We start from the raw sequence: 12036 nt of genomic DNA on the forward strand, positions 1-12036 counted from the left end.
TAGGTTTAAAATGTCCTATGCTCTTCTTTCCTACTACGTTTGGTATCTACATTTCACTTCTCCATAGCTCTAAGAAATTAAGACAGCTTAAGAAAAAATCAGTGACAAACCGAAAAATATGAACAAGATTTTTTCTTTTTATTTTCCATACTACTATGTTCTTCACACTTATATAAATTTCCTCTACTCTTCCCCACCACCATTTTGTCACTAAAATTTTCTTCTCCTTTACTTAATTACCAACTCTTCCTTTAAATTCTTCCTCGAATTCATCGGTGCTGTTTCGGATTCTGTTGAAAAACGTTTTTCCTTTACATACAATAAGGGTTGATGTTTTTGCAAAGGAATTCTGATTGATAATTGTTTACAATTTGCCCTCATGTTGTGCGTTTTCAACTTCCACTAGAACAGCTTGGTAGAAAAAAAACAATAAGCAAATATTCAATGACGGACAAAGAAAAACACGTGCAAAAAGAAAAAGAAAAACATTGGACCTACGATGTCGGGCAATAATCGTTTGTAGATCCTGTATAATGAGGTTTCAATTTGATCAACATTGTAGCTTGGAAATTTTAGATTCTCATGAAAAACGCATTCGACCCATCTCTTTTTCTCGGTCCCCCATCCAATTCGATGAAAATCAACATTAAAGCGGACCAACATTAAATATATTTGATAACATCTTCTTCAATGTCAATTGTCCATTTAACATTGACCTTATAATATCGATTTTGGATAACATTGTAGTCCAATTTTGTACTAGTGTGCTTTTGGTACTGCAGGTGGTGCTTCAGCAAAAGGCCATCCACGATCTTTTCTTACTTCATTTGACCTAATTTTTTCATTAGGGCTTCAATTGATCCATTTAAGTTCGGTTTTTGCTTTAATGCTCAATTCTATCTTTTAAGTGTCGGAGACTGAAAAAATCATCAAATAAACACATAACACATAAGAAAGAGCCCGAATTAAGCTGAATGTGACATACCTTTCAGGTGCTAGCAAACCATCCCCAACTTTAGGAGAGTTATATTCTATAGAGCTTCAATTTTCTGGTCTAAAATCTTTCGAACTTCAATCTACAAGTCTTTAGAGCTTTAGGAGAATTATATTCCTTAGAGTTTCAATCTTTGGAACTTCAGATTTTCAAAGTTTGGAGTTTTTGCAGATCTCCAAAACTTAAAATGAGTTATATTCTTTAAATCTTCAGAGATTCGATCTTTGGTATTTCCGATCTTTAGAGAACTTTGGCCTATAGTTCTTCTCAACCCTCTTCAAATGGAGGAGTAAGACCTCTATTTATAGAGGACTTCTATGGGCCTTATATAGGCTTGAACCAAATTACTTTTAGGTGTAAATATCGGGTTTGGACCCAATATTTTAATTTGTCCCAAATTTCCACTATGGGCTTGAATTAGGTTGGGTCCGAGCAACTTTATGTACTCGATCCAATCTAATTTATAATTTTCACAATGGGCTTAGACTTTCTTTGTGATGATGCAACAACTAGTGATTCGCCGAAATTTCTCATTCAAAGGAAATTAATTTTCTTATAATTATTTTTTTTCAACTAGTAATAGCTCCATTTCGTGGGTGCGGGTGGCTGGTTCTTCAAAGTTCAAAGTTTTAAACTTTGGAAGATGTATAGAGTAGTCCTTACTGAGATCTTTGGGATGCATATCTCAACAACAAAAGCTTAGTGAATCTTTACAATCAAAACTTGTAGCACTCCATCAATTATGTATTCAACTAGGTTTAACCTTTCCTATTGTTTGATGTTGGTTAGCTCAAACATGTAGACTATTCTTTTATTGTGCTACAGAAGGGATTTAGAAACATCGTTTTAAATTGTTTCCAACTGCGTTAATAAACTCGATCAAGCTCGTAAAGCATTCTCATTTAGTGTTTAACCGTTGTTTTAATAGTAGATTTTTATGTGTACTACCAACATTTTCTCATATTTCGACGAAATGTGCAATGTGTTACTTCAAATTGCTTTTTCAATCAAATTGTCAAACTTTTTGTAACTGGTATCGAGTTGACATTCTCAAACTCTTAATTCTATTGGTATATAGTTTGGAGCTAATGCAAGAGAGATCTTTGAGAATGTCCACCATATTAAACTTTTATAGTGTTCATTATTAAATTTTGAAGTGATTATGGACTGGCTTATTCAACATCTTGGTTTTTAAATTTTGTTCTTTAGAGAGGAGTTTCAAAATTTCTCTCTTTAACTACCTTTATTAAGATGTTGATCAACTTATTCAACAACATCTAGTTTCATTATCTTCTTTTGGTCTTGTAGCCATGTTTAGGTCCCATTTGGTAATCATGTTTAGGTCTCATTTGGTAATCATTTCGTTTTTTGTTTTTGTTTTTGAAAATCATGTCTATTTTCTTCTTATTTCTTACAATGAATTACGTCTTTCCAAAGTATAATGGTTGAATTCTTAGCTAAATTTAAAAACAAAAACAAATTTTTGAATGCTATTTTTTTTAGTTTCCAAATTTTGACTTGGTTTTCTAAACAATTCGTAAAAGGTAGATAACAAGGAAGAAACTTAGAAATGGAAGTAGTGTCTATAGGCTTAATTTTCAAAAATAAAAAATAAAAAAACGAAATGATTATCAAACAAGACCTAATTTTTTCTGGCACGGAAGCAAAACTAACCATCAGTACAGATATCCATTAAAAATAGTGGAAGATTAATACAAAATGGATTAGGAAAAAGAGAGAGTAGACAAATAACTTAGTTCCTTCTTTTCTTTGTAACTAAAAAATGAGGGAAAAAAAAGAAGAAAAAAAAGAAGATCAAGTTATCTGGTATGTACTGAGAATGAATAAAATTAATTACCTGATATGTATTTTGAAGATGCCCTAGAAAGTGATCAAATCAGGTAAATCTTGTTTATAATTTGGTAGAGAAACAACACTCAAAAGCGAAGAAGAACAGCTTGGAAAATGGTGTTGATCTTGTAAAGTAGTTCTTGATGAACAATCTCCATCAAATATCTCCCATTTGTCAGTAATCACAGTCTTCAAAACCCTTTTATTTGGCCCTTTTTTTCTAATTTCACTCATTATTTGATCTCCTCCTTTGTTATTATTCTCCTTTTTTTTCTCTTCTTCAATAACTTCATCATTTTTTCTTTTCCTATTTTTATTGTTATTTACACTTCCATTGATGATTTGCTCAAGCTCTTTAATATCTTCTTCTGGGATTTTCTCCAATTTTGGGACATCAGATGCCTTCAGAACACCCATTTCTCTACATACCTCAAGATATTGACACAATTCTTCAACTTGGGTTGCTGCTTTTTGGACAACACGAAGCGCCATCGTCGCTTCGGTTTTCGCCGGTAATGCGTAAATTTTCAATAGAGCTTGAGCTATTCCGTTGCATATTCGGCTGTAAACGTCAAATACTTCTATGACGAGATTGTTCATCGCCTCCAAGACTAAATCACCCTGTTAAGAATATGATACGTAAAAGTATTACATACGAAAGGTAGTTTAACATGATATCAGAACAAAAGTGTCTGGATTATTAAGTTTTGAAGTCAGTTTTTAAAAGTTTTTTCAATATAAGGGTTCTAAAAGGCTTTAATCTAGTTAATTTTACGAGAAAGAAGATAAAAAGTAAAGGGACTAAAATTGGAAATTTGAAACTATAAGAACTAAAATCGAACAGAAATTTGAAAGTTCAGAAACAAAAGTAGCATTTTAATTAACTATTTTCTTCTTAAGACTCATCAGGTTTAGAGATTAATCCGAATCGAGACCAGAGATATAGGTTAACATACCTTCATATTCTCATCCAATGGTCGAACTTGAAGCAACATATCCAACATAGACTGCCAACTTTGAAGCTTAATCAACTCTTCCAACAATGAGGGTTTCAATCCTTTCTTAAAATTCTTAGTCTCAGAAGATATAAACGCTGACTTCTGATCCAAATATGCATAATAGCTTCTCACAAACGCATCATAACCCCAAGTCTTGGAAGGACTTGAATGACCATCTTTAAAACTTGAGAGGTCGAATGGCAACCGTCCGATCCGCTGGACCGACGGTACTTGGCAACAAAAAATTCCATGGATGAGCATAAGACCCTTTAGGGCAACAACCCAACTTCGAGTTTTTTCCATTCGGGATGAGAGGCCCCATGCGAGAGGCTTGAGGTAGATTGGAGAGGTTTTGATCCATTCGAACACGCGGCGGGCATTGGTGTAGTCGATTTTAGCGCCGTCATGGCTGGTGGCTCGAATGATTGCTGCCTCAAGGTCGGGGTGGCGGTATGGCGTGCGGCGGGAAAGGCTGGCCATCCAAATGCTATTTCGGTCTTTGATTGCTCCGGCAGCCTTTCGCCATAGCTTCATTCTCTAGGGACAACAGCAATGGCGGCGCAGCGACCGGGAAGGCTTCTCTCTTTTAATTTTAATGGGGGGTTTGTGGAATGTTGTTTTTGGGGGAAATTTGCTATTTTAGTGTTGGTGTTTTTGTTTTGTGGTTTGTAGGAAGAAGAAAAGTTCAACGCGGTATTGGTTGGTTTGGACGTGCATGCGGGCAAATAGATGTAATAATTAATAATTGAGGGATCTTTCTATTGGCTGGAAATAACTCAATTTGGGTTGGATTCTTTTCTTCTTTTTTAATTTGTTATCCCAATCGTGCTGTGGTTTCTACACCCATTATTGCAATGTTTTTGGATTATATTAAGAGATTAAGAGATTCTACTCATTATTGAGTTCATTCTAATTCTATTTCTAACAAAATCATATTAATAAAGAAAAACATTTAGATGATTATGAGTTACACTTTAACATCATCATCGAATTCCAAATCTAAAAACCGGTCTAAGCTTAGTCAAGGTTCAATCCAAGTTTGTTTAAAGTCAACATTTGATCTATTCAACTAGTCCTACCCGTTTATTTATTGGATTGCATATAGATTTATCACTTGGAAAATCGACCTAGCCCATAGACCAACCCGTCGGACTCCTTAGTGGGCTTATAATTGGGTCAACTATATTCAATATCCATATAAGTCTTCATATATTAAATTTTATATATTAAAAAAGTAATTTTTTAATATTATTTTTAAAAATATGTTTAGATATATTCAAGTTTTTTAGTTAGCATATAATTCTTTTAAAGTGTTAAAAACTAACCATTTTTTAAAAAGAAAATTAAATACAAAATAAAATTTTATAATATCGATAATTGAAAAATTATAAAAATAAAAAATAAATTTGATAAATTTTAGTAATATTCCACTAAGAATGTATAAAATAAAACATGTATATTTTTAAATAATTAAATAATTAATATTTAATTCACTATTCCAATGGGTTGTCCCAAGCTCATCCTAAGCATGCATAAACTAATTTGATCTAATGACTGAGTCCAAGAGCATGTCATGGGCTTGACAAATAAACTAGTTGGCCCGATCCAAGCCCATAAACATATGTCTTAGGCTCTTGGACTTAGTTCAGGGTTGAGCTTGGATCTTTACGTTTTAGGGTTGGGGTGAGCCCAGTCGGTCTAGTGTTGAGGCTAAGTTACGCTATATATATCTTTATGTATTTCACTTAATTGTCCTGCAAAAATCTATAAACATGACAAACTCTTTTCTATTCTCTCTTATAATATTTTTCATTATTCTTTTATTATATGATTGGACTGGGTACCGTATAGCACAAAAATAGGTATAATCTAGGATGTACATAAGTATTGGTCGTCTAAATTAGGTTACAAGTCTTTAAAAGTGTGTTTAACATATTTGCAGATATTATGGAATAGGTCAGGTAGTTATTAAAATAGAAAAAAGAACGTTAAGGATCAACTAGGCAATATTGAAATGTATGAATATCTATTGACGATTGTACACGTATGAAGTTAATTTGTAGTTTAACTTATAAACAATTGCAAGTAGAACTAGCAAAAATAATAATATAAGTATATCAATTATTGAGTAAACAATTATACTAATTTAACTGTCAAAATAAATTATACTAATTTAACAACGTATATAGTATCTGTAGTTTTAACTGAAAGGAATTTTTTTTAAAAAAAAAGTGTAAATTTTTTTTTTTTTTTTTTGTTATACAAGTTAATTTAGAATAAATTTGAAATATATTGGATGTAGTTTCAGAATTTTAAAATGTAATTTTATAAGATAATATTGAAAATTTGAATGATTATATTTTATGTTGAGTTCAATGGTAAATATTGGATATGAAACTAAAAAATAAGGGGAAGTTGCATGAATATTTATCAATAAATATTAGAGTTTATGTAATGAGATAAAAGTATTTGTAAATATAGATTTTTTATATTAAAGATTTAGTCCAGAAAAAAGAAAAGACTAAAATGGATATGGGCCCATATAAAACAAATTTCATTTCTATACTTCATCTTCTTCCGGAAAACGCGAAAAGCACTTCCAACCCTTTCGAGCTCCGACAGTGGCATCTCCTTCTGATTTCAACCTTTTGATTTCGACAGTGCCGTCTTCTTCCGCTCCGACAGTGCCGTCTTCTTCCCCATCGATTTCGCTCCAAACTTCAAAAGGTACGTTGTTCTTCTTCGTTTCTTCGTTTCTTCTTTTTTCTTTTTTCATCTCTTCATCACTGATAACAAGAATTCGAAAACGTAGAACTTCGTTTTTCTTCCATTGACAGTTTATATAAGAAGATAAATAGTTATTTCAAATTAGGGCTACATTTATTCTTCATCTTTTTTTAGGTGTTTTATTTAGTGTTTTATTATGCATTTTGGTCATAGTGTAGTCATCATGATGTAGTCATCACAGCGTAGTCATCACAGTGTAGTAATCATAGACTAATAGTCATCAAAATGTTGATTATGTGAAGATTATTTGTAATGTTGATTGTGATTTGCTTGTTTTTCGAGGAATATGTTGATAGTTTATTGTTGACTGTGTTTGATTGCTAATTATGTGAAGATTAGTAATTTGTTTCGTTGTGATTTGCTGATGTTTCATATTATGCTAATTTAGTTATTTATTGTTCTTTAACTGAAGTTATCACTGATGCTTTAGGGAATATGTTGACAGTTCATTGATAGTTTGTTGATGGATTTATCTATCAACAAACTATCACTGATGGATGCTATCATTGATGCTAATTTAGTTCCCTGTGCTGTGATTCGATGATTGTTTATTCATAGGAAAAGTATCTATCACTATTATTGTTATCAATGATATGAATGTAATGGTTCTACATGATTGTTTTTAGGATAGAAGTTATCACTGTTGCTTTAGGGAATATGTTGACAACTATCACTGATGGATGCTATCATTGATGGATGCTATCATTTATGCTAATTTAGTTCCCTGTGCTGTGATTTGATGATTGTTTATTCATAGGAAAAGTATCTATCACTATTATTGTATCTATCACTATTATTGCTATCAATGATATGAATGTAATGGTTCTACATGATTGTTTTTAGGTTATCACTGATGCGTTAGGGAATATGTTGACAACTATCACTGATGGATGCTATCATTGATGGATGCTATCATTGATGCTAATTTAGTTCCCTGTGCTGTGATTTGATGATTGTTTATTCATAGAAAAAGTATCTATCACTATTATTGCTATCAATGATATGAATGTAATGGTTCCACATGTTTTTTTTTAGGATAAATGGAGAAGGAAATAGAAAAACATTGGAAGGATCAACATCTGGGAAAAAACACAAGAAGATCAAGGTCACAATCTAATGATATTTTATAAATTTATATAGATTTGTGGTTTCTTTTTTCTTACATTTATGTTATTGTTATATATATAGGAAAATGTATTAATTGTTCAAGAAAGTGAATGGACAAATCCATTAAAAGTCAGCTTCTTCATAAGTTTAGATGTCCTGTCTAACATAGGAAAATTAGATGAGCCATCACTCCAACAGTTTAGAGAAGGTCCTTTTGGGCACTTCTTAGAAATAAAAATGAAAAGGGTGCCCAACCAACTCATATCACACCTTATTAGAAGGCAATGCACAACTACCAAGCAAAATATATTGGCCTTTAATTTAGAAGGACATATTTCAGAATTTGGCCTCAAGGAGTTTTGTTTAGTATCAGGTTTAAATTGTGATGATTACCCTATAGATGGTATCTATAGTGAACAGGAATCAATGGACAACACAATTAAGAACTTCATTTTCAAGACAAATACAAAAATTATAAGAAGAGAGCTCCAACCTACTTTTAATTTGTTAGGTTCTGATGCCAACATACCCATTGATATAAAGGTCAAACTTGCACACTTGTATTTTCTAGAAAGCTTCCTAATTCCTATACAAGGACAAAACAAAGTAAGTTGGAAGCATCTAAAAATGTTGGATGACAAAGAAAGGTTTAGATCTTATCCATGGGGTAGGGTTTCCTTTGAACTAACTATAGAGTTTTTTAAGAAGGCTATCATCAATAAGTCATCTTCCATTTTCCTCCAAGGATTTCCACTAGCTTTGGTATATTGGGCTTTTGAAATTATACCAAGATTATCCAACCCCACTATTGGATTTGCACGAAGAATAAAAAGTGATGGACCTAGACTTACTCAATGGGAGTTTCAAGAACTTAATGATTGGCAACACATCAACAACAATATTTTTCAAAGCCACTAGTGTAAGTCTTTTATCACTGTTATTTCCTTTATTTATATATATTATTAGCATGCTATCAAATTATAGAAACTATAATTGATGTTTCAGCTTTTATGACATAGAAGATACCACTATCAGTGATAGCTTCTATCAGTCATTTGGAACTATTGTGATATCTTCTATCATTGATAATATTGTAGATAGAAGCAATCAGTGATAGCTTGAAATTAATGATTGTTTCTATAAATGAGCTATATCACTAACATCTTTATTAAACTTTCAGTTTATTGTTGCTTCATTTGTTCCAACTGAACAAGAATTGCAATCCAACTATTATGCCTATTTTGCAGAGCTGGAAACCAGGGAGATGGATATTGAAAAAGAAAAAGAAGGAAAACAAACGTCAACCAGGAGAAGAATTGCATCATTACCAGAGGAAATTGAAGAATTAAAAAGGGAACAAGAAGATATTAAGAAGGACATCAATGAAATGCATAAGGAGATTCTTGATATATTGGGCCACATAAAAGAAGCTATCAATGATAAACTTTCACAAAAAGAAGAAGGTGGTGAAAAGCAATCTCAAGAATCTCTTGAGAAGAACAAAGCGCCACCATCTAGTTTAGAGCTTTTAGATGCAAGTTTGGAAGTTCTAGAGGTAAAACTTGTGATTTTCTTTTTCTGTAAAGAAGTACAATAACAAAAATGATATATGCATGCAGGCTGAAGTTGACACTGCTAAGGACAAGGAGGCTCAAGATGATCAAGAGAATGACCAGCAAGAATAATTGCATGATGATCCTAAAGATGAAGAGGAAGATCATGAAGAAAAAGATAAAGAAGATATGAGGAAAAAGAATGTAAGTATTGATTGATTGATGATCTTAATTATAACATTAACATGCTATCAGTGATATCTAATATCACTGATAACCAACTATCAGTGATAACACGCATTGGGTAGACGATCGTCTAGCATTGGGTAAGCGATCGTCTAGCATTGGTAAGCGATCATCTAGCATTGGGTAGGCGATTGTATATCATTTTGTTACTCAGCGTTGTGTAGCAGATCTAAGCGATCGTGTAGCATTTGGTAGGCGATCGTGTAGCATTAGGTAGGTGATCGTATAGCATTTTGTTACTCAGCGTTGTGCAGCAGATCTAAGCGATCGTGTAGTATTTGGTCAGCGATCGCCTAGCATTGGGTAGGCGATCGTATAGCATTTTGTTACTCAGCATTGTGTAGCAGATCTAAGCGATCGTGTAGCATTTGGTAAGCGATCGTGTAGCATTGGGTAGACGATCGTATAACATTTTGTTACTCAACGTTTTGTAGCAAATCTAAGCGATCGTGTAGCATTTGATAGGCGATTGTGTAGCATTGGGTAGGCGATCGTGTAGCATTTGGTAAGCGATCGTGTAGCATTGGGTAGACGATCGTATAACATTTTGTTACTCAACGTTTTGTAGCAAATCTAAGCGATCGTGTAGCATTTGATAGGCGATTGTGTAGCATTGGGTAGGCGATCGTGTAGCATTTTGTTACTCAGTGTTGTGCAGCAGATCTAAGCGATCGTGTAGCATTTGGTAGGCGATCGTCTAGCATTGGGTAGGCGATCGTGCAGCATTTTGTTACTCAGCATTGTGTAGCAGATTTAAGCGATCGTGTAGCATTTGGTAGGCGATCGTCTAGCATTGGGTAGGCGATCGTATAACATTTTGTTACTTAGCGTTGTGTAGCAGATCTAAGCGATCGTGTAGCATTGGGTAGGCAATTGTATAGCATTTTGTTACTCAGCATTGTGTAGCAGATCTAAGCGATCGTGTAGCATTTAGTAGGCGATTGTATAGCATTTCGTTACTTAGCGTTGTGCACTAGATCTAAGCGATCGTGTAGCATTGGGTAGAAAATCGTATAGCATTTTGTTACTCAGCATTGTGCAGCAGATCTAAGCGATCGTGTAGCATTTGGTAGGCGATCGTCTAGCATTGGGTAGGCAATCGTATAACATTTTGTTACTCAGCGTTGTGCAGCAGATCTAAGCGATCGTGTAGCAGTTGGTAGATGATCATCTAGCATTGGGTAGGCGATCGCATAACATTTTGTTACTCAGCATTGTGTAGCAAATCTAAGTGATCGTGTAGCATTTGGTAGGCGATCGTGTAGCATTGGGTAAGTGATCGTATAGCATTTTGTTACTCAGTGTTGTGTAGCAGATTTAAGCGATCGTGTAGCATTGGGTAGGCGATCGTATAGCATTTTGTTACTCAGCATTGTGTAGCAGATCTAAGCGATCGTGTAGAATTTGGTAGGTGATCGTGTAGCATTGGGTAGGCGATCATATAGCATTTTGTTACTCAGCGTTGTGCAGCAGATCTAAGCGATCCTATAGCATTTGGTAAGCGATCGTATAGCATTTTGTTACTCAGCGTTGTGTAGTAGATCTTAGCGATCGTGTAGCATTTGGTAAGCGATCGTCTAACATTGGGTAGGCGATCGTATAGCATTTTGTTACTTAGCGTTGTGTAGCAGATCTAAGTGATCGTGTAGCATTTGGTAAGCGATCGTCTAGCATTGGGTAGGCGATCGTATAACATTTTGTTACTCAGTGTTGTGTAGCAAATCTAAGCGATCGTGTAGCATTTGGTAGGCGATCGTGTAGCATTGGGTAGGCGATCGTATAGAATTTTGTTACTCAGCGTTGTGCAGCAAATCTAAGCGATCGTGTAGCATTTGGTAGGCGATCGTGTAGCATTGGGTAGGCGATTGTATAACATTTTGTTACTCAGCGTTGTGTAGCAGATCTAAGCGATCGCGTAGCATTTGATAGGCGATCATCTAGCATTGGGTAGGCGATCGTATAAAATGTTGTTACTCAGCGTTGTGTAGCAGAGCTAAGTGATCGTGTAGCATTTGGTAGGCGATCGTGTAGCATTGGGTAGGCGATTGTATAACATTTTTTTCCTCAGCGATTGTGTAGCGGAGCTCAGCGATCGTGTAGCAGATCTAAGTGATCGTGTAGCATTTGGTAGGCAATCGTGTAGCATTGGGTAAGTGATCGTATAGCATTTTGTTACTTAGTGTTGTGTAGCAGATTTAAGCGATCGTGTAGCATTGGGTAGGCGATCGTATAACATTTTGTTACTCAGCATTGTGTAACAGATCTAAGCGATCGTGTAGAATTTGGTAGGTGATCGTGTAGCATTGGGTAGGCGATCGTATAGCATTTTGTTACTCAGCGTTGTGCAGCAGATCTAAGCGATCCTGTAGCATTTGGTAGGCGATCGTATAGCATTTTGTTACTCAGCGTTGTGTAGTAGATCTTAGCGATCGTGTAGCATTTGGTAAGCGATCGTCTAGCATTGGGTAGGCGATCGTATAGCATTTTATTACTTAGCGTT

At 34.4% G+C, this 12036-nt stretch overlaps 1 protein-coding gene across 2 annotated transcripts; it reads right to left on the reverse strand.

Annotated features, from left to right (window-relative positions):
* Positions 1–524: 524 nt before the first annotated feature.
* On the reverse strand, positions 525–4538 carry LOC120081894 (putative clathrin assembly protein At1g25240). 2 transcript variants are annotated; one of them, XM_090315722.1, is made up of 3 exons: positions 3802–4493; positions 2853–3466; positions 525–917 (listed from the first exon to the last, which is right to left on the reverse strand). In XM_090315722.1, the coding sequence occupies exons 1-2, from the start codon at positions 4375–4377 to the stop codon at positions 2876–2878; spliced, it is 1167 nt and encodes a 388-aa protein (XP_090171848.1). In that variant the 5' UTR covers positions 4378–4493; the 3' UTR covers positions 525–917; positions 2853–2875. The 2 variants fall into 2 exon arrangements, with proteins under 2 accessions (XP_090171848.1, XP_038893000.1); XM_039037072.2 differs by lacking the exon at positions 525–917 and having other exon boundaries at positions 2623–3466; positions 3802–4538.
* Positions 4539–12036: the final 7498 nt, after the last annotated feature.

The sequence above is a fragment of the Benincasa hispida genome, chromosome 7, assembly GCF_027475165.1.
Source record: "Benincasa hispida cultivar pf3 chromosome 7, pf3_genome.v1.1, whole genome shotgun sequence".
NCBI classification, from domain to species: Eukaryota; Viridiplantae; Streptophyta; class Magnoliopsida; order Cucurbitales; family Cucurbitaceae; genus Benincasa; species Benincasa hispida.